General features: G+C 46.3%; 1 protein-coding gene across 2 annotated transcripts in view; it reads right to left on the minus strand.

The window, feature by feature from the left end:
* Nucleotides 1-759: 759 nt before the first annotated feature.
* Nucleotides 760-25,840, minus strand: part of SCARB2 (scavenger receptor class B member 2) — a 39,931-nt gene continuing 14,850 nt past the window's right edge. Inside the window, exons 2-13 of one of the 2 annotated variants that reach the window (XM_060278371.1) lie at nucleotides 23,408-23,565; nucleotides 22,478-22,625; nucleotides 19,076-19,264; nucleotides 17,675-17,766; nucleotides 16,004-16,123; nucleotides 13,484-13,662; nucleotides 11,827-11,945; nucleotides 10,863-10,936; nucleotides 10,013-10,064; nucleotides 8,442-8,600; nucleotides 8,149-8,220; nucleotides 760-4,798 (exon numbers count right to left, since the gene is read on the minus strand). In XM_060278371.1, the coding sequence (XP_060134354.1) occupies nucleotides 8,191-8,220; nucleotides 8,442-8,600; nucleotides 10,013-10,064; nucleotides 10,863-10,936; nucleotides 11,827-11,945; nucleotides 13,484-13,662; nucleotides 16,004-16,123; nucleotides 17,675-17,766; nucleotides 19,076-19,264; nucleotides 22,478-22,625; nucleotides 23,408-23,565 (1,320 nt within the window). In that variant the 3' untranslated portion in view covers nucleotides 760-4,798; nucleotides 8,149-8,190. The remainder of the gene's footprint in view (nucleotides 4,799-8,148; nucleotides 8,221-8,441; nucleotides 8,601-10,012; nucleotides 10,065-10,862; nucleotides 10,937-11,826; nucleotides 11,946-13,483; nucleotides 13,663-16,003; nucleotides 16,124-17,674; nucleotides 17,767-19,075; nucleotides 19,265-22,477; nucleotides 22,626-23,407; nucleotides 23,566-25,840) is intronic. The other variant, XM_035103057.2, reaches the window with a different exon arrangement.

The following is a 25,840-nucleotide window of genomic DNA, read 5'->3' on the forward strand; positions in this document are numbered from 1 at the left end:
CTTTTCAGAGGCAAGGGAAACTGCAGAAAGTATGTTTTAGGCTATACTAATGAGAAATGACTACCCAGTACTCTGGGACAGCTAGAAAGCAGTGTATACAAGGGCAGACTTTGGTATTTCCAATTTCAATGATACCTTGCCCGAGGCCAAAATTCAGTGCCCCTGCCTTCCGTCCTGCTTAGTGGAGTACATCTTCATTGCGATACCCAGGCTCTGTGCCCAGAGCGATGGAAATGGTTGTTGCTGCCCTAAATTCGCCTCTGGTGCAAAGTAGTTAAACTATGGCATTTGCTCCTACAAGAGGTAACAATGTCAATCCATTTTGATAATTTAAAGAGAGAATTAGACAAATTCATGGAGGCTATCATCAGTAACTACTAGATGTTCTACCCTCCACTATCAGAGGCAGCATGTCTCTGAATCTCAGTTGTGGGAATCACCCATGGGCAGAGCGTGGCTGCATTCATTCCTGCTTATGAACTTCCCACAGGCATCTGGTCCAGCAAGGCTCGTCTTACATTCTTACCTGCCAGTTGTCCAGGTGACAAATGCTATCTGCTCACCTGGCCCAAGCATATAAATGGACAGGATTTCCTACTGTCTTCTCTCAGAAGCAGCAGAACTAGAACAGGCCTGGTTGGTTGTTTTTTGTTTGGGGTTTTTTTTTTACATAGAGGGAGATTCGCTAACTAAACAGATGTTCCTTAAGAGAAAAAATATTCAGAAATGCAGGTTACAAGAATAAAGGAGAAAAGGCAATGAAACAAAAAAAAGCCATTTAATGTGATATTCCACATTAACATGACAACAGTTCATTGACATGACAACAGTCCACTTTGTTCATTACTTACAGGGCTGAGTGTAAAGAGTCAGTGTTAGATTCCCCCCACCAAAAAAGGGCATTCTTGCTTTAGAGAAACTACCATGATTGACCTACAAAGAATTGCCCCAAATAACAGCTGAATCTTTTCCAGAGTTTGTCCTGATACTAGATTTCTCTTTTTGCATTAAAAAGTTGTCAACTGTGACATGTCCCTATAGATTTTCTGGCTGCACCACTAAGTATGTTTTAAATATGGAGAAGTATTATTGAACAGATTCGATAGTAGGCTCATTGTCGTGGCCTCGGGGAAAACTTTCTCAAGCTTAGGTCCACATCATATAATATGGGCCTAATACAGGCTTCCTGGCTTACACCATTCTTATAAATATTCTGTACCTGAAGCTCTCCAAGCAATTTAAAAAAGCACTTGCAAACCATCAGTTAAGTCAGCGCAGCCCACACGAGATTGTGCAGCGACTTTCAACTTATGTTCCAGGAAATCCTAAAGTCCCCTAGGAGCTCCTCTGTTGGAAAATCAGTAATGGCAGATGACAAGCTTCCTTGAACATCCACAGCAGCAGGAGACTTTCTTGCAGCAGAACTATCTAACAGGGAAGCAAACCGTCTCCACAACTAGAAAAATAAAAGTGCCCACAAATGTCACCATCACCACCCCTCAAACCAAAATAGGAAAGGATCCTGGAACTTTTTGCTCTTTTGCTAACTGTGTTTTGCTAACACAGTGCACTCACTGTTGTTCACAGCAAGCAGATGGCCCATCCTGTTGTATACATGGTTCTGTCTAAATTTAGAGACACAGGACAGGCAATATTTTCTGAGGGCTGCTCACTATTTTATAAATATTGCGCAGCCCTTGCTTTAGCCACTCGTGATAGTACTGTGCGCAATCTCCCTGCCTTGACCAGACACTATAAACAAGGGAGGAGAGCTTGTGGCCTTGCGGAAGTTGTTGGACTCCAACTCCCATCAGCCCCAGCCAGCATGGCCAAGGATCTGAGTCGTAGTGAAGCAAAACCTGGAGTGTCATCTTTCCCAACTCCCACATAACTTAAGCAGCCTAGGAGGCTTTGCACTCTTAAACACTACTCAACCCCAGAATACTAAGACTGAGAGGCAGCATCCAAGGGGCGATTTCAAGAACTCTGAATTCCTTTTAAAGTATAAGACAACACTGAAAGGTGATCTGAGCCAATGACCTACCTGTAGAGGCACATCTATCAGAAATAATACAACACTAATACTATTCATGGTTCCAAGTTATTTTTTGCTTCTTTTCTTCTTCTTTTCCAGTTATTTTAAGCAATGCTGTGTGCCAACTGCTGGAAGTGTAAATGTTCATGCTATAATTTTGTAAATGTACCGCAGGAAATAATTTGCACAAGCTTCCAAGGAAACAATTAAGGATGCACATCAATCTGCAATGCCTGCAGCTTCCATTGGCCAACCACGGGGCATCAGCTTCCCTCCATTAGATGACTCTCAGGTTCTAGTAATGGGGGAATCATCTCTTTCTCCTACATAGACTTGAGGTCTTTAATGAAATCAGGAGTTGGGCAACATCTGGAAGGCCACTGGTGAAACCACAGCTGGAAATGGAACAGTGGACTAGATGGGTCTTTCGGCTGGTCCAGAAAAAGAATTCTAGCAACACATTCCATGGCTCCCGCACAGGCACAACCAAAATAAAGGAATAACTGTTCTTAGTGAACACTATGAATGGCAAAAAGTTGTGTGTCTTTGACATCCACTCCAAAAACAGATGGGGAAACTGCCTTCTACTGCAGCTTCAGGTAATAATTCCTTTTCCAATGGGAGGGGGAAATGCAATCAACTCAATAATGGGGTGTTTGGATGGGGGAGATATTAAACCATGTTACTTTGAAGAATCAATAAGAGATCTTTAAATATAATAATGGGGCATTTGGTCAGCAGGCAGAATGAGATTTTAGGTAGTGCCAAAAGCAAAGCAATAAGGAAGAAAAAGTGTACAGATCACTTGCCGGTTATGTTGCTTGCTATACCTATCTAAGTATGGGCTGGGCCTCTCAGAAGAGGCTCAGCTGGTCATTAAGTAATGACCTAGTGGTTGGGTGCCCACTCCTTCTCTCCAGCGAAGGTAGCTTGCGATTCAACCCTTCCCTTCTTCTCCGGTATGCACACCTGTGCAAGACAACAGAGCAGCTCTTTTCCCACAGGGTCCTGATTCAGGTGCCTTAAACTCCCCATTAGGCAATGCAGCTCTTTCCTCTTCCAGACCTCACAATGAGAGTTTGCGCCTTTTTACACTCGGGGAGGCTCGAGCTTTTCTTTCTAGATAAGCAGACAGGGAGGGAGGGTTGACACAGCTAGATGCCTCTCACTGAGAGGTCCCTTAAAATGCTGCATGCTACTAGATCCGGGAAACTGGCTTATTCGGAGATTATGTCTAAAGCCATTGCAACTTCAAGCTGGGAGCGGTGGGGCTGAATCAAGCAGCAAAACACTACTGCATACAGAGCCCTCCTGCCACAGCAGAACAGGATGAGAATAAAAGCTACCAGTTGTTGTTAAACCAACTCTAGGCTGGCTTGGGCAAGAGAGATCAGGTCCATTGCCAATAGCTGATCCAGCTAAGGCAGCTCTCCCCGCCCATCCCAAAATGCCTGGGGTTTTGGGGGGGGGCAGTCTAAGGTTGGCTGCTGCCAGCAAGGATACTGTCGATGGTTGCTTCTACCTGCCTGCACTTCCAGCATTTTTGCAGTGATGGAGGGTCCTGCTGGCAGAGCCCAGGGCAAAAGGAAAGCATTGCCATTTCCTTGCCCCTTTGAGGTAGCATGTCAAGGGCTTGGTTTGCTCTGCAGGGAATGCAGCAAACAGAGAATGCAAGAGGAGAGCGTCTTTGACAATTTTAGGCAGCCCGTGGAAAAAGAGCAATCGGTGATCTTTACAGGTGTGCTTATTCAAATGTACTCCCTTAGTGTTCCTTATCAAATATTTGAGAGCCGGCTCTCGGTGAACATTTTCTATCTGCAGACCAGCTTTTAGAAAACATTTGCATGGGAAGACACATCAATTCACCTAAAAGACAGCTGCTGAACTGGACACATTTTTAAAATAGGCCACTGGACCATGTATCTGTGACTCAAGTAGCGATGATGGACCGGCTCCAGGCCACTTTCACATGTATGCATTTTTTTTGGGGGGGGGAGCATTCCAAAACCATGGTACAACAGTGGGCTGTGTTAGTTCTGCAGCCATACCCATGACAAAGGTGCTGGAGGCTCGAGATCTCCCTTTGCACTGTAGGATCAAGATCATGAGCTAGCTAGACCTACAAAACATTCCCACCAGATAAAAAGCCCAGCTGTGCCATGTGAAAATGGACACAAGGGGGAAAGTAAAATGCCTAGTATGTCAGAGAGACTGGCAGTAAGTCAGGTTACTGAAGGACAGGATTGTACCTAGTGATTGTAATAAATAAAAAAGGACCCATTGCAGCTGACGTAAACTCCTATGGCCCGCCAAACAGGCAAACAAAAGGGGCCGATCCACAGACACCTACACTACAACAGTCCCATGGGAATCAATGGGAGAACACCAGTGAAAGTCTCTATAGCCACACAGGGATATTAGAACACTGCTTGGTGCAATCTTGGAAGAAAACGGAAGTTGCCTTTGTTCCAGCTTTTTAGAAAAGGCAATACTGCAACCTCCCCTCGTCAAACAGCAGTCCGCTTTTCACAAAGCAAACCCTTCCTGAACGCCGCAAAACCCGAAACATTACATATATTAGTGTGCTTTGGGAGCTGGGGAGACGGTCGAGACTGTTGTACAGTGCAGTGGTTGCAGTTAAGAGCAGTTTGCATAGTTCAGTCATCACTAAGCTCGTTTCTGAAAAGTGTTGTTGTTCTTCTTGTTGCTGGGGAAATTGAGTCAAGATGTCCGGATGAGCGGAGCTCTCTCGTCTTCAGAAGCCTGCAATTAAGACAGGTAGGAAAGACAAACACAGAACTGAAAGGTGCTATCCTGACAGGTATCACTATTGCAATCCAAGGCTGACGAATACAGCATGCGCTTCCCCTACGCTGCAGAAGTATCTCGGTTTTATACCTGTAAAACTGTCACAGCTTCCCACAAAGAATTCTGGGACTTGTAGTTTAGAGTGGGTGCTGAGTATTAAGAGATCCCCAGGCTCCACTCGCAGAATTACAGTTTGGGGGGCGGGGGGGGGAGAGAATTTCACTAAATTAGTTGAAGTCTGTGTTATGCATATGCCTTAAGAGATCACACAAGCACATATATTTGGAAAATTACAGTAGGGATATTATGTATATGGCTTTTAGGGAAATGATCTTAGATATCTTGTCATGTCAAGGTCAGAGGTTTTCTTTTGAAAAGCCGTGCGTTTTAATGGGGCAGATAAATCACATGGTACCATGTTCTAAAGACTGTGCCATTTCAGACTGGGGGTGTGGTATCACACATTTGAATATCCAGTTACATCAATTATCTCCCTGCTTGTGGAAAATTAGCACACCAGGGACAGGCTTTTAGTCTAGCCTCCTCCCTCATATGTCAGATTTCTACATGCAGGAAGTTTCCATCTCCACCATCAAACCAAGAAATCTGAAAGTAAGTCAAGATCACATGACTCTCCATTGGATGAAGTGCATTGCCCTTGAATGTATCTTGGATCCAAATTCTGGACAAATCTTCCAGCCTCCATGGCCAATTGACAAAATGGGAATTGCACCTCAACATTCCTATGGTAAGAACCAGCTGTTGTCGCCCAACCCTCCAAAAAAACTGGACACATTTTGCATACTGAAAATTCTTACATAAAAGCAATACTGGCAATACTGCTCCCCAAAACCCATCACCATGGCTGCAAGACTTGACCTCCCCTGGTCCACGCAGTCTCTTAGTTAACCCATAAGCACAGTAGGGAAAATTGCTTCCGGGGGGAGCAGAGTGAGAAGGACAGGGAGAAGCAGGGCAGAAGGGGTTCACCTGGTGAAGCAGAATCCCTTCCGCTTTCTGTGAAAGCACTGATTGAGCCAACCCAGGGTTTCCGCTGGCGCACTTACACCATACTGACCTCCCCACGGCTTTCCGCTCTCGCTTCCGGGAAACGGAAGTGATTGCAGCTCCATCCCACTGGGCAATGCTGCTTCTAGGTTCAACTGAGAAACCCATGTCCCGCCAGCAACAGAACAACACCCCTTGCTTGTTTCCTCTCTCGTTTTGGGAAAAATCCGCCACCGTGATGGTCACCCCAAGCAAAGCCGCATGGCGCACACCAACACAGACGCAGGTTTGCTTTCGCGGTTGCAAGAACCTGCTCAGAAACAAAGCCCGCACCACAGGCAAAGTGGGGAAAAGACTCCCGGAGCAGTCTGGTATCCCTCTGCCAACTTTCAAACGAGGGTGGGCTTTGATTTTGTGCGTGCTCCAAAGTACTCAACTTGGACTGGGAAAGCCTAGGTTCACGTTCTCACTTAGCCCATGATGATTGCAAGGAGACTTTGGGCCAATCAGCCTTGCTTGGTTGTTGTGTAGACTTAGACTACTGCAATGTGCTCTGCGTGGGGCTAGGGCGGCTGTCTACCAGCTCCATCTGGTACGCAGGCTGAGACCCTACCTTCCAGAGTGTCTCACCAGAGTGGTGCATGCTCTGGTTATCTCCCGCTTGGACTACTGCAATGCGCTCTACGTGGGGCTACCTTTGAAGGTGACCCGGAAACTGCAATTAATCCAGAATGCGGCAGCTAAGACTAGTGACTGGGAGTGGCCGCCGGGACCACATAGCACTGGTCCTGGGAGATCTGCATTGGCTCCCAGTACATTTCCGAGCACAATTAAAAGTGTTGGTGCTGACCTTTAAAGCCCTAAACGGTCTTGGTCCAGTATACCTGAGGGAGCGTCTTCACCCTCATTGTTCTGCCCGGACACTGAGGTCCAGTGCCGAGGGCCTTCTGGCGGTTTCCTCACTGCAAGAAGCAAAGCTACAGGGAACCAGGCAGAGGGCCTTCTCGGTAGTGGCGCCTGCCCTGTGGAACGCCCTCCCATCAGATGTCAAAGAGAAAAACAGCTACCTGACATTTAGAAGACATCTGAAGGCAGCCTTGTTTAGACAAGTGTTTAAATGTGTGACATTTTAATGTATTTTTAATCTTTGTTGGAAGCCACACAGAGCGACTGGGGAGACCCAGCCAGATGGGCGGGGTACAAATAATTTATTATTATTATTATTATTATTATTATTATTATTATTATTATTATTATTGAAGGAGGAATAGAAGAAAATGTGTATAAAAATAAAAGAAGAAAACAGTAACTAGCACTAGTTACAGATAGGTAGCCGTGTTGGTCTGCTGTAGTCGAAACAAAATAAAAAAATTCCTTCCAGTAGCACCTTAGAGACCAACTAAGTTTGTCATTAGTATGAGCTTTCGTGTGCATGCACACTCGGTATCTGAAGAAGTGTGCATGCACACGAAAGCTCATACGAATGACAAACTTAATTGGTCTCTAAAGTGCTACTGGAAGGAATTTTTTTATTTTGTAGTAACTAGGACTGTTCCTGACTAAAGAAATCTAGCTGAGGTGTTACAGGATTAGGATTATATATCATTTATTTCGGTCAATGGCCAGTAGAACTAGAAGAATTTTAGTCAATGAATTAAATCCATACATGAGGAAAGTTGTATTTCTAGCTTAGGGGGAAAAAGTCCACGCTCACTTTGTTATTCAATAGTGGAATTCAATGGGGCTTACTCCTAGTAAGTGGGGTAAGAACTGCAGCCTAAACGTCCCAACATTGCTTGGGCTGCAGGAGTGAGATTGCCAAGACCTTCAAGCGAGGAGTGTTGATCTTAAGGCTGGTTCACACATGCATGTGTTTGCAGTTCTCGACTCATAAGATGTGTGTTTTAGGGTAAAATGCACATGCATGCAGAGCGAAAAATACACATTTTGTGATAAAGTATTTAAATGTGTATCCAAATGTGATTTTCATACTGATTTTTTTTTTAAGTCAATAAGGGAACAAGATGGGCATTGCAAACTGCCACAGATGGGGTATATATTGACTGATCCATCCATTCCCAGTTTGAGCTGATATTAGGCTATGTGGAAAAAAACACCTTTGGCAATTAATTAGTCATGCAAATGTGCAAGTCATTACAGTCAATGAATGATGATCATCATCATACATGTGCGAAACAGACCTTAAGACTTCACTAGCTAACCGTTTCTCCTTAGCGAATAAGGGTTGCAGCTAGGAAGGGGGACTAGGAAAGAGATATGGACTTTGCTCATCTTACCATGTGTCTCAAGACAGCAGCGGAACGTTTGCGGAAAGGTGCTTACTCTGTGTCTACTAAACCTTCGCTGCCCTAGAACCAGCATTTCGGAAGAAACAAATAAAAGGAAGACACAACAGAGAAAGGAATAAAACAAAAACACAAAATCTTTCGGGTGATTGCATGAAGAAAGTTAAGACAAAACCAAGAGAAAATTTTAAAAAAGGGAAAGGTTTTGATTTTTTATGAAAATGAACAAAATAAGAGAGGTACAGAAAGCAAAGGGGAAAGGTCAGATCCAAGCGCTACCTTACCTCCTCCCTCGCCCGTAAGGGCTTGCAGACAAGCGCAACGAACAGAGCACCAAAAATAACTCCTAGTGCCAAGATGATATAGGGGACACTGGTCATCACCGCAGTTTCAAGAAGAACCGTCTTCAGTTTTGCCACTGACGCTTTGTCCAGCACGACACTCTAGAGGATCAAAAGGGGGCAGGGAGGAGAGAGACACAGATTCATTCTGTTATCCACACGACTCTAGTCAAATATGATTCAGATCAGCCTTTGTCGACGCACTGCCTGCCAGATGTTTTGGGCTTGTTATGCTGCCTGAGTGGGGGCTGATGGGAGATGTAGTCAAAAAAGTTGGGAGGGCAAGCAGATTGTGTCTTAAACGAAAGGCCTCATCCGCATGGGCATTCCGCCGGTTCTTGAAGGCAACCTTCTCATACAAGCATTCCCTCGATCCGAGTCTGCTGTTTTAATCACTGCATTAATGTGTTAATGGGATGGGCTGCACTGAAACTCAAAGTGCATCACTGCCCCATCCCTCCCAGGAGGAAATTCGGCTTGAAAGGCCCGCTGATTGTAGCAAGCAAAATACCTTGTAATTGGTGCAGGCTTGCACATTTTTTTTTCATGGACATAAACATTTTATTGAGATTGATTCACTTTTTTATTTTAATTACGGTGTGTTTCTAATCCATCTGTATTTCAGCCATGTTGTGCAATTGGTTTTTATATTTTGTGATCCACTTAGAAGCTATCTTGGCATTAAACGATATGCAAATTACATAATCATCAAGCTTCTCCTGCTTGTAAATTTGCTCCTGCAACCTAAGCTAAATCTGTAAGCTAATACCCTGAACCCTTTCAGTGTCTTCTGTTCTCAGGACCACACCCAATATATTTTTGCTGTTGCAGGCGAGTGCTCTCTAACTGTATGCTAAATAACATAACAATAACATCAGAGGGAGGTCTTCCTGGAAGTTTGGTAACCCACCGCCACCCTCGTAAAGCTCCACAGGTAGGCAATGCAAATTCCGCACAAAGAGCAACTGAATTCCGCAACCTACGCGCATCGTGCAAGTAGACTAAGTTATATTTATTCCGTTTTTGGCAATCAAGGCAAGGTAGACTAATGACCTATGCACTAAAGCATGGGTAGGCAAACTAAGGCCTGGGGGCCGGATCCAGCCCAATCGCCTTCTAAATCCGGCCCGCGGGTGGTCCGGGAATCAGTGTGTTTTTACATGAGTAGAATGTGCCCTTTTATTTAAAATGCATCTCTGGGTTATTTGTGGGGCGTAGGAATTCGTTCATTTTTTCTTTCTTTCCAAAATATAGTCTGGCCCCCCACAAGGTCTGAGGGACAGTGGACCGGCCCCCTGCTGAAAAAGTTTGCTGACCCCTGCACTAAAGCATTCTCTCCCTTTTCCAGTAAATGTTATTCTGCAGCTTCTCTAGCCTCTGAGATTTCAGAATCCACATTATTTCCCAGCATTTCTCCTTTCAGTATATGCGCCCTCCCCCCACCTCAGTTCCACCAGTCACAACACATTGGGTTAGTGGTAAAGAAGCAGAAGGTGTGTTGCAAAAACGCCTACCTCGTTTATGTAGAACACAGGGAAGAACATGGTTTTGATGTTGCCTGTTTGGCTAAAAGAAGGAGAAAAAGTAGCTTAAAAGAACTGTTGCATACAATATAGACTGCCACTTCACTCTCGGATATTATGAGATCAAAGACTGGCTCTCTTCGCTACCCCCAGCCCCAGGGGATAAAGGCTTTTGGAAAGGCGGTATCTGCCCCGTCCATTGTACTGAGTGCAAGAGGTGCGGGTAAAAATTGACAACACAATGTGCCTTGTCAGAAGCTCGGCTGGCGGGGCAGCACTCCTTACCCAGATGCCAAAATAGGCTGCTCACCTCTCCACACATGCCATTTCTCTCCTACTCGTGGCCACAGGCTGCTTGAAGTGGCTTAGCAAGGTCAGAGGGCGGAAGAGAGAGGAGCACACGAAGAGCAGAAAGGCAGATCTCGTCACCCCTCCCCCCCTTGTACTTATCCCTGGCCAAACCGGCACCAGACCTTTGAAACACTATTATACCACTTTGCAAGAGTCACTGCTCCCTCCAAATAATTCTGGGGACTGCAGTTTGTTAAGGATGCTCACAGCTGTTAGGAGACTCCTATTCCACCCCCTCGCAGAGCTACAATTCCCAGAGCAGTTTAGTACTCAATCCCTGTTCTCAGGGAACATCAAAATGCTAAAGCGATGCAGTTTAAATAATTCAATATCCTAAAAATCTCATTCTTCTTTTCAAGTACCCACTGCGCCTTTTGATTTAACGTCCTTTGTTCTCCTTCTCCTATCCTGCTTTATATACGACTCATTTAAATGGTTTTCTTATACTGAAATTTTTTTTAAATTAAAAAAACCCCAACAGAGTACTTACATAAAATCTGGTAGCTTTTCAACGTAAGCATTGATCTGCATTCGCCGGGCTGCTCTGACTAGCACTCCTGTCAACTGAGGGATAAAGGAATTGTGACTCACTAGGATTTTAGAAATTAGTTATTGATTTGCATTAGTGTGCGCACTTTATTAATTTATTTGCATCTAAGCCTACAATGCGGGTGGCGCTGTGGGTTAAACCACAGAGCCTAGGGCTTGCCGATCAGAAGGTCGGCGGTTCGAATCCCCGCGACAGGGTGAGCTCCTGTTGCTCGGTCCCAGCTCCTGCCAACCTAGCAATTCGAAAGCACGTCAAAGTGCAAGTAGATAAATAGGTACCTCTACAGCGGGAAGGTAAACGGCGTTTCCGTGTGCTGCTCTGGTTCACCAGAAGCGGCTTAGTCATGCTGGCCACATGACCTGGAAGCTGTACGCCGGCTCCCTCGGCCAATAAAGCGAGATGAGCGTCGCAACCCCAGAGTTGGTCACAACTGGATCTAATGGTCAGGGGTCCCTTTACCTTTAAGCCTAGAATAGGGCCTCTGCCATCATCATAAACCGTCCTAAGATGGTGCCCAAAGGAGACATCCCTAAGGAGCAGAGAATAGTCATTGACCTATCTAGCTCAGATTTACCTGCACTGACCGGCAGAGGCTCGCCAGGGTTTTACATCCTCAACCTGGAGATGCTGGGAGGTTAAATCTGGGACCTTTCACATTCAAAGCATGCGCTTCCTCGCCATGCCACGTGGGCTGCAGCAGAAGCAATGGCTCCTGCTGCTTATGGAATCTACCCATATGCATGTTAATTGTTTGCTGAATTTGTTAATCCTGTCTACAGGCAACTCTCCATTTGCGTTCAAGGCACATGTAACCGCAAACCCGGAAGTGGCGCAAAAAGGAGCAAAAACAGCCCTAAAAGAGCTGCGAAAAGGACACAAAAATATAGTGCCTAGCAATACCTACAGGGTTTATGTCCAAATATGTCTCGTGCTCCTCCTTATTCGGGTGCATGCCATCGATGTCCTGGACATACTTATCATCAGATAGGTAAAAGTGTGGGGGTGATAAAAATATTGGTGCACCTGTAAGAACAACAGCTGTCAGAAACTGAACGGGGAAGGTGCACATGTCCCTTTAAAAATTCCCTCCAGGCATACAACCACAGTTCTGTATTGCCTTCAGCCACGAAGCTCACTGTGTGACCTTAGGCCAGCCATTACCTATCCTTCCTCGCAGGGCTGTTGGGAGGATAAAATGAAGAGGGGTAAAGCCATATACACCACCTTCGGGTTGCTGTAGGAAAGGCAGGATATAAATCGAGTCTTGTATCCAAAGTCGGGCTAAGTAAGTGTCCTGATTTTGCTCACCCTTTAAATCTCATGGACTTAACACTATGCTGGATACAAGCATACATAATCATTATAATCAGTAGTACCACTGTTTTAACATCATGAAGATGTAACTTTTGATGTAACTAATCAACCGAAGCTGCTGTAATAATAAGAGCTAGCATTTATATGGCACATTTTAAGTATTCAAAGACCTTTGCTCGGTGAGCCTTGCGACGGAACTATAAAACAGGCTGGTATCATTATCCCCATCCTGCAGAAGCTTCCCTGACAGACCACCAAATGAATTTGAGCCAGAGGTGAGAACGGAACCAGGGACATCCCAGCACACAAAATTCTCACTGGTGCTAAAGCAGCATTTCATAGAATTGCAGAGTTGGAAGGTGGCCAAGGGTCGTCTAGTCCAACCCCCTGCAATGCAAGAATCTTTTGCCTACAGGGGGAAAGTGGTGTCAGGCTTCAGGGACTTGGCTTCCTCCCCCCCACCCCCCTTTGGCCATAGATAAGCAGAACAAAGATAAAGGAGTCTCTTACCAGTTAGAATTTTTAATGATCACAGTGAGAGAACAAAGAATCCCTGTCCTAGGAATGGCGGTGCTCCCAATTAAGGGTTTCAACCACTTCCTCCCTAGTCACCCACATCACTACCGCTTCTTGTAACCTGAGCTTTCTGTGCTGCCACTTATCTGCTCTTCTTGACCTTGGGCTGAGCGGATGAACGCTTTCAAGAGAAACTGAGTCTGTTAACTCTCTCTCCCCCAGTGCTTCTCCTCCTAGCTGTTCCCCATCCAGCATTTCCCAGCTTCTGCCTTCTGAACTATGTCCCTCTGCTAACTACTGTTCCAAATCTATACTGTCCTCCTGCTCCTGGGAAGATTCAAGATCCGGATCCCACCATTCCTCCTCAGTGCAGCCCTCCTCAGCACGGTCCCTGACAAAAAATGCTGCACCATGGGGTGCTCCTGTTCAGGATTCCTTCGAGCCAGTCATACCCTTTCCCAGGATACACCACTGCATGCCCCATGCTCTCCCTGTTTCCATTTCCTGCTCCCTCCAACTGACAGTCGGCATTCCATACCCACCGAGGATGCTCAGTCCTTGCCGGGCTATTTTGGGGGATTCCAGGAGTCAGAGATTACACCCACACCCACCCACACACCCAAACAAATCTGCAAAATGACACAGGGAGGTTTGCAGCCTGTCTAGGACGACAGGAAATGGCAGGGCTGGCAAAGCCTGCTCTGCCCTGGCATCCCTTTTGGCTCACGTACCTTGATTGCAGGCACTGATGTTCAGGACCCCTGCCCCTAGGCAGTTCCCTGCCGGTACACAAAACCCGGCATTGTCTGGATTGACAGAGGAGTTTGCAAAGAGCATCTCGGGAGGCGAAAACCGGTAGGCCGAGATCCCTTCAACCGTCACATACTTCTGAAACGTGAGGTGCATGGACCTGGAAAGGACAAGAGGAGCCTGAAGCCTTCCGCCGCGGGCTTTGATCGGAAACAAAAGACGCACTGTGTGCTCTTCATGACTGCTGCGGTGTGAATGGAGGGCCTGTATCACTGGAAACTCCTGGGGCAAGAATCACAGACCCCATCGAGCTGGAAACTGTTGCCCTACTCAGTGAACCAACAAGCCTGCAGGTTAGAGCATCGCTTGGCTGGCAATGGATTAATGGGCTCCAGCCGGACTTCACCCACCTAGGCTGGCCATTGCACCCCCTCATTAGAAACAACGATAAAAGCTCCCTGTGCGGGGCTGTGTTGCCGCCTGGGCAACAACACGCATTGGCTCTGACTTTGGACTTAAGATCTTCCCAGTTTGTATTCCTGGCTTCCAATTCCTCTGGTTTGTGGCATCTGGTTCTGAGCATAGCTGCCAAGTTTTCACTTTTCTCATGAGGAAGCCTATTCAGCATAAGGAAATTTCCCTTAAAAAAAGGGAGAACTTGGCAGCTATGGTTCTGAGCTCCTGTTGGACAGCTGCTTCCAGCTCAGCTTCTACACCCCATTTTCTCTCTTCCGTCTTCCACACACAGGTGGACCAATGAAGTACAGTGTTTAAGACTGTAGTGTCAAGGCTTGGGAGACTGAAGTTCAAATCCCCTCGAAGCTCTGAAGGTGACCCTGGGCCAGTTGCTGTCTCTCAGCTCCTCTTATCTCACAGGTTTGTTCCAAGGATAGAATGGGAGGAGGCAGGAAAAAAACCACATACATCCCATTAAGCCACTTGGTGGAAAGGCAAGAGATAACTAACTTCACCCATTGTCACCACGCGCCAGTGAGCTTCTTGTTAGTGGACGCTGGAGCATCCATTGGTCGTGGGGACAAGCAGCTTTCCCATCCATTACAACATTCTGCCCAACTCCAAGGTCACAACTTTATATCTTCCCACCCAATACAAGTGAATAGCAGCCTTTCAATTAACTAGGGAAAAGAAAAAGAAAAAGTTCGTGTTTTACGGATACCAATATGGTCGTGTGTAAATATGCCTCTGGTGTCCCCAGATTGCAGGCCATTTTGACATATCCCACAGAACACCAAGAGAGCCATCTATTTATTCTGCGTGTCCCGAACAGAGTTTCATTTCTTGATACAATGCTGGAACGTGACACCTGAGCGAGGATGAACTGAGGAAGTGGCTTTTTATATATATATATCTAGCATGCTCATAGGATACCTGTGACGATTTGCAATTAAAAGAAAGAAACCTAGTTGGGATTCAGGAAAGTCTTTCAGGAACATCTTATCTTTTCATGGGCTTCAATACGGGACTAAAAAGCACTGCACATAATCAGAAAGAGTTTTGAGCTAGTGAGCAAGTAATTTTGCAGGTCTTTCTTTGCAAAACGTACTACTCAGCCTTCTTTTCAATCATCTCAGTTTTCCTCCACGTTATAAATTGCTTGCGTCATTTTATGCAGCCTTTTCCAAAACTCATGAGCGCATCGGTCTCTTTGGCTTAATTTGCAGTGCAGTGGACTTAAATGGACAACAAAAAAGGGAACTGAAATGCCCCAGGTGCTTCTTAAGAGGGCACTAGGGTGGTGCTGTGGGTTAAACCACAGAGCCTAGGGCTTGCTGATCAGAAGGTCGGCGGTTCGAATCCCCGTGATGGGGTGAGCTCCCGTTGCTCGGTCCCAGCTCCTGCCAACCTAGCAGTTCGAAAGCACATCAAAGTGCAAGTAGATAAATAGGTACCGCTACAGCGGGAAGGTAAACGGTGTTTCCGTGTGCTGCTCTGGTTCACCAGAAGCGGCTTGGTCATGCTGGCCACATGACCTGGAAGCTGTACGCCGGCTCCCTCGGCCAATAATGTGAGATGAGCGCGCAACCCCAGAGTCGGTCATGACGGGACCTAATGGTCAGGGGTCCCTTTACCTTTACTATATTACAAGCCTTTTGCTGCCCTGGTTAACACAATTATAACCTTGCAGTTGCAACAGCTGAGGTAGCAAAAATAAAATAAAATAGGGAGGCAGGATGGAATAAGCAGGTGCACAATATGAACAATTTATAAATGTGTTTAGGCAAAATGAAATAACAGGCCACTGAAGCTGCCGGATGTTGGATTTTTGCAAAGCCAAAGCTCATTTGTTCATATCGCAGTGCTTTTCTTACTGTCACAACAACACTTAGGAAGGAGCAGGTTCAGGCAGGCCACAAGGAAAGTTAACTAGTGGATTTCAGTGGGATACTTGGGGCATCCCAAGCCCATAAGTTGCTGGTGCACATTGCTAACGTTGGGTTATACTTTCCGGAATCCAGGGGGACACCTTCCGCCATTCTTACCTACAGAAGTCTGACGAGAAAACGTAGAGGGTTTCACCAGTGTCTATCAATGGGTGGAAAGTATCACCGTTGGTTCCATTGATCATGTTACAAGTTGGTGACGTCCACCAGTCTAGTGAGCTACAGAGGGAAGACATACGGAGGAGGAACAGCTTTTGAGCACGTAGAAAAATCAGTGTTTTTTTTTGCAGCAGCCTCAAATAAAACAGTTTAGGGCTATTATTCCCAAGTCACTTCCCCATGACCCGGAAAGAACCTCATCTCTGTTTCTTCTTATCCCCTTCCATATGCAGAAGAATTTATTTGTCCTCAACTTTAAAGATCTCCACTGCCTTGCTCCCTTCCTTTATTTTTACTTACAGCCCAATATATTTATCTACTGATCCCTGCCTCTCAACTTGGCTCCCACAATCCTGCCACCTTAATAAGACTTCCTGGTCTTTTCAATGAGCTGGCCTATTCTCCCCTGTGTGGAATTATTTCGTAGAGAACCGACCAAAAGCCACCTGTGTTGTTGTTTTTTTTAAAAAACAAGAACTACCTCTTTTTATTTAAACAACAACAACACCACAACCCCTTCCACCAAGCCTTTGAAAGGTCCAGCAATCTCCAACCTGGTGCCCTTATGTTCTCAAGACTCCAACTCCCACCACCCCCAGACAGCATGTCCCATTATGAGGGATGATGGGAGTCGGAGTCCAACAACATCTGGAGAGTATTGGGCTTGGGGACAGATGCTTTAATCCTTGTGCACGACTAAAATGAAGCATATTCATCCCATGTTAGCTTCATTTCCATTTCCCCTGTCTAAATTTACGGCTGCCAGCTCTTGGGGGGGGGGGGCAAATGCCAGCCTTTTGTTTAGTGCAGGGATTGCCAAGGCAGAGCACGTGGGCGCCACAATGCTCATTAAGGTTTCTTTTGCTGCCCTTAGGCAGCACCCCCCCCCGACTCTGAGCTTTTATTTAAATGAAAAAGTAAGACTCTATCCCTCCTAGAAATAAAGTTATGGACCCAAACATGCAGGTACCCTTCTGAGTGATTTCTGCGAACTAAGCCAGCCTGGCTACTCAGTGTTTTAAGCCAATGGGTGAAGTCAGAGCTGCGGCTTATTTGTTTGGACACCTGGCAACAGAAAATCCCGGGGTCCTAATTTTCTGGGGTCCCCCTGCCCTTTAATGCGCGTTTCCCTGCTTCTGTTTCATTTCTGAGGCACAAAGGCAACAAGCTTAAAAGTCTTCTGGTATGGAATTACAATTATGGGGAAAGCTTCCCCAAGACTGTGCTCTCTTTATTGCAGGCATCCCCAAACTGCGGCCCTCCAGATGTTTTGGCCTACAACTCCCATGATCCCTAGCTAACAGGACCAGTGGTCAGGGATGATGGGAATTGTAGTCCAAAACATCTGGAGGGCCAAAGTTTGGGGATGCCTGCTTTATTGTGTCGTGCCATGGCAGTCGTTGTGTGAGGGGCACCCGCAGCACTCTCTCAAAATGTGACCCCCCGTCCCCCGGCTCCCTGGCTTAGCACCCTGATGCTGCTCTATCAAATCATCACCATCATCGCCCAAGAGGTCTTGCTCTGCACATCCTTGACTTTCAAAATTCGAAACGCAAATTATTAACCACGGAGTCCAGTGCTCAAATTAAAAGGAAAAGAAAGAAACATTACTCTTTCCCTCTCCACTTGACGATCCTCGTGAAGTCAAGGTAGTTCTTCTCCCCGCTGAGGACAATGTACTCGCCATCATCGGACCCGTTCATCTAGAAATAAAACACGAGAAGAGCTTTCGCTTTCATGACTGCTTTCGTGATTGGTGGGATGAGGGGACAGGAAAGAACCGACTGATCCTTCACCCTATTGCAGGACTTGGGAAGCTTTTCAGCCCAGACGGCCATATTGATATCACCTGCACCCCTTCCTAAAACGCCAATCTGACTCTCAGCGAGCTAGGAAGTGCGAAATAGGTCGGATGTCCTTGCAGATGCTGGCTGAGTGAAGTTCTCCAACATCCCTGGTTCCAAAGCCTTGTGATGGGTGAGGATTGGGGCACTTCTGGCCTGCAGACTGATTTGGGCCTGCCTAGCCTCTCAATCTGGCCTGCCAGAACATTTCAGCTAAGGCACACTCGGCGGCCCTGCACCTGCCTCAGCCAAAAGGTTGCTGGATCAGCGGTTCTTGCAGAGGAGTCCCTTTCAAAGCACTGTAACAACACTTTGAAAGGGGCTTCTGAAGATGCCTGCGGGCAATAAAAGTTGATCTAACAATAGATGGATGAAGGAAGGAGGGGACCGGGGCAGAGCCAGCTGCATCCAGTCGAGCCCCACGGTGTCCACATAGAACAGCAAACCCTTCTCCCCGATTTTCTCAGCCACCCTACTTGAGATGAGACAGACTATACGCAGTACTCTAAAAGCAAATGCATGGCAGTTTTTCATACTGGGATTGCAAGCTTTGCTGCTGGTCTGAAGCAAAAATCCAAGGTGGATGGGCAGGCCTTATTCCGTTTGACTGGCAGGATGCGGGAGAAAATGTTTGCAATGGCTCCAAACAACAAAGAAAACAGGCAAGACATTGCCTTGTAAGTAACAAAGCAATCTTACCTATAAAATGCTGGCCCAAGTCATCACAGAATTGTAAAGTTGGAAGGGACTTCCAGAGTCATCTAGTCCAACCCCCTGCAATGCAGGAATCTTTTGCCCAATGTGGGGCTCGAACCCACAACCCAGAGATTAAGAGTCTCATGCTGAGCTATCCAAGACATGCCTATTCCAAACTCCATTCAGGAGGAATTTGACTTACACCACCTTCCTCCCAGCTCAGATCCACTGGGTTGCTAGCTCATGAACTGAAAGGGGTTTGGAATATGTGTAAATCGCTCCTTGCCCTGCAGTGCCCCCAACATACCCCTGGAACACCCCTTGGTAGGACGCTGACACCAGCTGACATGCTGCCGGCTAACTTATGCCGGTGTATCTCTTGCCAGCTCCCTTAGGAAACCCTAGAATCCACCAAATCAAAAACTCTCACCCCAGCAGATCCTGGATTCAGATTGTGCAGTCAGAATCGTACCTTTTTTAAATAGCCGAAGTCTGGGTCAATACTGGGGCGGAACTTGTGTAGGGCGCTGAGAAGCTTGTCTGTGTAGCCCCACAGCAGTTCATGGACAGAGCGTGTCGTGAACAAGTTTTCGTCATATAATATGAGCAAGATCTCTGCAGGGAAACGCATGGGCGTTGCTGTAGCCATGTTCATTGCAACCTGATGGAGGAGGAGGAGGAGGAGGAGGAGGAGGAGGAGGAGGAAAGCATGTGAACATGTGGAACTCACAGAGGCCAGCCAGGGGCCTGCAGGAAACCCACAAGCAGGACTCAACCACAAGAGCACTCTCCATGGTTCTGATTCCCAGGGACTGGTAGGAAATGGAATCTAGAGGGGGTGTAGGGCCGGTTCACCTATGGGGTGGGGTGAGGCAGCTGCCTCGGGCAGCCCAAGACGGGGTGCCCCCACATGCTCCCTGCCCACCCCTATCCCATCATCTGGATAAGCAGTGCTGGCAGCGGTGCCACCTTCTGGTAAAATCTTGGATCCTCTGACTTTTGGCACCGTTTTACTGGAGTCAATATACAGTCATACCTCATGTTGCGTCCGCTTCAGGTTTCATATTTTAAGCCTGTGAACGCAGCAAACCCGGAAGTGTTTACTTCCAGGTTTTGCCGCGCGCGCATGCAGAAGCGCTTTATCGCACATATGCAGAAGCGCTCTATCACGTGCGCGCAGAAGAGCCACTCTGGTTGCGGACTTTTTGGGGTGCGAACGGCACTCCGGAACAGATCGTGTCTGCAACCAGAGGTACCACTGTACTGCAATAGCAGACCACCTGAGAGGACAGACAGAGAGTTGGGCAAACCGAAATAGATGAAACTGAACTGAAAATTGGTAACTGATTTTAATAATTGGATCTGCTTTTTTTTTTAAGTATCCTGTGTCTTTTAAGAACTTCCCTCTGCAAGCTGCTTTGAATGTCTTTTATAACGAAAAACAGGGTGTACGTTTTAAAATGAGTAACGTGAGCCCCATTTAAATTTCATGGCGGCCATAAAACTCAAGCAGGCGGCCACAGGCAAGTCATTTTTCTCTCAGAAGCACACAGCGGCACCAACCTAGCTCACAGGGCCATTGCAAAGAATATTAAGGGAATGCATGTTAAGCTTGGGAAATGTGCTACTTAGATATCATTAGGGGAGGCAGAGTTAAGCCATCTTTTGGAAGTGCTGAGTGCAACTCAGCTTGTATTGAAGACTGGCAGATTTGCATGGGGAGAGAGAAGATAGAGAGGGGGGTCCGCCATATTTCTTAGACTGTATTTCTGACCTAACCTGCACTGGCCTTCCTACCTTATCTGTCAACCCTCCCTTTTTTTGCGGGAAACTCCCTTATTCCAAGCCACAGATGTCAACTGGAAATTTTGCTGGAAATTCCCTTATTCCAGCGCCGTTTCCCGCTGCTATCCTGGATTGTTAGATATACCGTAGACTGTCCCCGGGACAGGTGAGGCTGCTGATCCCTTATTTTCAAATCCGAAAGTTGGCAGCTATGCCTTCCTACAATGCCAGACTGACACCCTTAGGGTGGCCGACCTCATTTCCTATTTTGTCCTTAACTTGGGAAAGGAGGCCTATTTGCATGCCTCTCCTGCAGAGATGAAAGAGCAAGCAAGGAAGCCTCTTTGTATCTCCACCTTGGCTACATAGAACTAGGATATTTTCTGTCAAGCATGTATTTCCTTTAACCAACATAGCTTTTTTTATTATCTTACTAAACTCAAGTAAGATAAACTAAGTCTCAGTGTGACTACAGCCAATGGTAAAATGTGCTCCCTCCAAGCAAGGGTTCCGGTTAAGTTCAACTTCTGCTAATGCATTTGAACTCCACAGCTCTTTTTAGGATAAGAAAAATATGTGAGATTCCCATCACCTGCCATGTAATGTGTACTTTGGCCTATGGAATGCCTAAATGCCTGCAGTTCTTCTATCCACCACAAGGTAGAGCCCTGGCCCGTAACACCTTGAATTGCCTTCAAGTCTACAGTTCAGTTCAGAAAGATCTTATTCTAAAGTACTCTATAAACGGCAAGTAGTTGACAACCCCCTTGCTGCTGACACAGAACAATCTGATTTTTGACAAGCAGGCCCAGCCTGTTTCAGGTGAGTCTTCCTCTCTGATAGGAAGCAATTTGCATCAACCAGAGGGCATCAAAATTACCAAAATAAAAAATAGAAATAGAAAGGAAGATCAATTACTCCATGGCAGGCATCCCCAAACTTCGGCCCTCCAGATGTTTTGGACTACAATTCCCAGCATTCCTGACCACTGGTCCTCTTAGCTAGGGATCATGGGAGTTGTAGGCCAAAACATCTGGAGGGCCGCAGTTTGGGGATGCCTGCTCCATGGGCTAACAAGTGTAAAGTCACTGCTGCAACGAAGAAAAGAAACTGCATGGCTAATCACTCCAGAAAAAGGATCCGTTCTTGGAAACTTATTTTTGAGTTTTACAGGTAACAGCCATAAGATTTGTGTGAGCTAGGCTAGACAAGTTTTAAGCCATTTGTCTGAGTAAAGGTACCCCTGACCGTTAAGTCCAGTCGCGGACGACTCTGGGGTTGCGGTGCTCATTTCGCTTTACTGCCTGAGGGAGCAGGCATTTGTCCGCAGACAGTTTTTCCAGGTCAAGTGGCCAGCATGACTAAGCCGCTTCTGGCGAAACCAGAGCAGCGCACGGAAACGCTGTTTACCTTCCCGCTGGAGCGGTACATATTTATCTACTTGCACTTTGAGGTGCTTTCAAACTGCTAGGTTGGCAGGAGCAGGGACCGAGCAACGGGAGCTCACCCCGTCGCAGGGATTCGAACCGCCGACCTTCTGATCAGCAAGCTCTAGGCTCTGTGGTTTAGACCACAGAGCCACCCGCATCCCATTTGTCTGAGTAATTTTGCTATTAAAGGACACACAGGACTGTGATTTCACACTTTTTGGGGTTAGGGAGTATGAACGCCGTTTGCTTTTCACTGCATCTGTTCTGTTTTGTGATGCTTCTTAAGGTTGGTGATACGCCAGATTGCATTTTTTTTTAAAAAAGGAAAGAGACTACTCACCCCTCACCATCAAAGTGTAGGGTGCACAACAGGTTTAAAACTACAGGAACCAACAGCAAGGAGTGACAGGCACCTTCTATGCAGCAGCCGTGGCGAAACTGCGGCCCTTGCTGGCCATGCTGCACTACAACTCCCATTGGCCACCGCAAGCACGAACAATGGTGAGGGATGATGGGAGATGCAGTTCAGCAACACCTGGCATGACAAAGTTCCCCCACCCCTGCTTTACAGGCGTATGGTTCAATCACGGGCGCCTCTGATTAAAGCAGGACGAAAGTGACAATAAAATCCATGCAAGCTTCCCTAAAAGAAACCTCACCAGTGCAGGCATGTTTATAGTCCTGATCAGATGAGCTTCCGGGTCTCCCACGGACATCTCCGGCTCAAAGAAGTAACTCTTTGGATTCAGAGAAGACACTTTGGTGCCGTTGTCTAAAAAGTGAATATCTACGTGGAGCCTGTGTTCCCTGCAGAGAGAGAGAGAGAGAGAGAGAGAGAGAGAGAAGTAGCTTTATCTCAGTTCATCCTAGTGCAGTACATCGACTCTAGTAAAACAGTGCCAAAGGCCAGAGGGCACAAGATCTCGCCAGAAGTTAAATGCCTTCACGCCAGAAGTTAGTGTCGCTGCCAGCACTGCTTCCCCACCTTGGTCATAGCAGTGCCAGCTCAGAACCCCTAACCCCCCCCACGTTGTGCTATGCCACACCCCCATGGCAGCCATTTTCTGACTGGCACCCACAGTGCTTTCTGATTTTTTTTTTTATGTGCCCACTGGTGAAGAAAGGTTGATGACACTGCCTTAAGCTCTCTGAGAAGCCACCAGGTGGCACCTTGGTTGTCGAACGGCTTGGCTCCAGAACAAATCGGCTCCCGAACGCCACAAACCCAGAAGTAAGTGTTCCAGTTTGCGAAGTTTTTTTTGCAAACTGAACACCCGATGCGGCTTCCGATTGAGTGCAGGAAGCTCCTGCAGCCGATCAGAAGCCACGCCTTGGTTTTCAAATGGTTCCGGGAGTCGAAGTTCAACAACCAAAGTACCACTGTATTTCTTATACAATATTATTTCTATATCCATGAGGGCTAGAAACTTATACAGATCCCACCTTCACCCACCAGCTCCTTTCTTACTTGTCCTGACATTTTGACACCCTTGTGATTCCTGCTTTCACCATCATCCCTTGACCCCCGGCAAGAATCTTGTTTTGGGACCCAAAGCACAATCTCTTTATACTGAATGAAGCAAAAATACCTGTAAGTGTACGGTCCAACTTCTCTCACAATGGGAGGTTCACCCTGAACCACTTCCAAAGGATTGGTCAAGTTAAAAAAATAGAACTGCATGTAAACTGGCGGCGGAGGCTCCTCCCACATTTCAAAAAGTTCCGTACCATTTTTTAACACAGTTTCCTGCAAGGAAGAAGAAGAAAGGAAGAACATTATTGATACACTTCCAGAATGTGCACCGAATAAGGGAATTGATCTACATGTGCAGCAGAAACACGTGATATAGCTTTCTGTGGACTGTGGCATGCCCGGAGGTGGTCAGAAAACACTTTAGAAAGATCCAGCAGAGAACTGACAGGGAGGGAGAAGACTTAGAATCTTTCCCCCCTGAGATTCTGATTTTCTACATGCGGGGATTTTCCCTCCTCTGCTCCCAAGAGCTCTCGAAAATGCAATCTCCGACATGCAGGCAGAACGGTAGAGTTCAAAAACAAACTCTGCAGCATTTGATTCTATGTTCTGCATCGATGAAAGTCAATATTCCAGAAGGGTAGCTGTTTTAATCTGCTGCAATGGAACAAGGAAGAGTCTTGAGGCGCTGTAAAGACGAACCAATTTATTATAGCACGAAGTGGTCAAGTCCACTGCATCAGATGCACGAAATGTAACAGGTGTACACACACACACACACACGCACACACACACACACACACACGTATAGAGAAAACCCATCACAAACGGCGGGGTCAAATGACCACAAGGCGCAAAAACTCCAGTATGTAAAAATTCAATTAAAGTTTGAAAAATAACCACAGTGATCACGCACAGAAGGAACTGTGATAACAGAAGTCATGGGCTGTGGCATTACAGTACATTCCTAAACGTGTCAGAAGTGTAGGAGTTGGAAGGGACCTCAAGGGTCACCTAGCACAACCCCTTGCAATGCAAGAATCTCCACACATGGTCCCTCTTCCAATCTGAAACCATACAGGACCCTGCTTAGCTTTGCAAAATGTGCTAGACAAGAGTAACTCACAGCTCAACTAAAGTAGGGCTGCAGCCTTAACTGTGAAGAGTTGTCGGGCGGGAGTTGAGGCTAAAATCCTTTCAATCCTTTTCTATTCTCTTCCCTGCTTTCTATCACGTGTTCTCATGTGCCCATTTGAAGAGTATTGACTGCCTCTTTCTGGAAGAAGATCAATATAAATGTAATTCTTAAAGAATTGTGCAAAGAGTTAGCCGGCAGTAATGAAAATATTGATTTTACGCATGCTTGGTGGCTCTTTTCTTGTGCTAAATCCCCAAGTTGTTTCAAGGGACTCTGGGTAGGTTGTTTTTTATAACAGCGGTGGCAGCAACACCAAGCTTTTGAAGCAGACGAGGTGCAGAGATAATGACTTTTCCAAGGCCAGTTAATCAGCCTTGTGGTGAACAAATATTAGAACCCATCCACTATCCCTGTAAGGGCCCTCAAAATGTAACTTATCACATTTGTAAGTTGTTCTTTCCACAAGGAATTCAGGGTAGAAATACAGGACCCTCTCACATTTTTTCCTGAGTACAGCCCTGTGAGGTAAATTAGACTGACACAATGCCTGGACCAAGACTGAAGGAAAAAAAAATCACATTGGTAGGATTTAAGATCAACAATTGAAACCTATGCATGTCCACTGCGAGTTCAGTGGGTTTTACTCCCAGGTAAGAAGGTATAGAATTGAGGGCGAAATTCTTGAATGGAATCTCTTCCCTTTCTTTCCTCCCTACTGCATTTTAGACTGTACCCTCCCCAGGGCGGGGACCTGTCTTGTTGTGAATGTGCACCTTTACACACATCTACTCAGAGGTAATTCCCAAGTTCTGTGAGAATAAGTCCCATGTAATTGGGTTTTATTTCCCCTCCCAAGCCCCATAATATTATAAAATAAATAATTGGGCATGATGTACTCGTAGGTTAAGCATTTAAAAAAACCCACAGGTTTCAGCGAGAGAGGCTGCTATGCACATAACTCCACTGAAACCATTTAAACTTCAAAACAGAGGTGACTAACCTATGGTCCTCCAGAGGCTGCTGAACTTGTCTGACTGACACCATTTTGACTCTCTCTGACCAGAATCACACACACATTTCCACATGACTATCAACTTGGGAGCCATAATCCTGTAAGGGAGGCTCTGCCAACTGGACATTTCCCCATCAATTGTGCCAGACTACTAGCCATCTCATTCAGAATGGAAGACTCCTCCGAACAAAAGATAGTGATAAACTTTTAGGAAACTGTTAATTTCTCTTTGTGTTTAGGAATTCACACCTGGGAGGGGTGAGAGGAGGACTAGGTAGGAGACTATGTCAAAGGTGCTCAGATTTCTACCTTGAACCCTCCCTTTTTGTGAGGTATTGATTACGTAGCTGTGATGTAGGAATGATGTATTTTGGGGGTGTTTCTTGGTGATGGGAAAA

The sequence above is a fragment of the Zootoca vivipara genome, chromosome 9 (genome assembly GCF_963506605.1).
Source record: "Zootoca vivipara chromosome 9, rZooViv1.1, whole genome shotgun sequence".
NCBI lineage: Eukaryota > Metazoa > Chordata > Lepidosauria > Squamata > Lacertidae > Zootoca > Zootoca vivipara.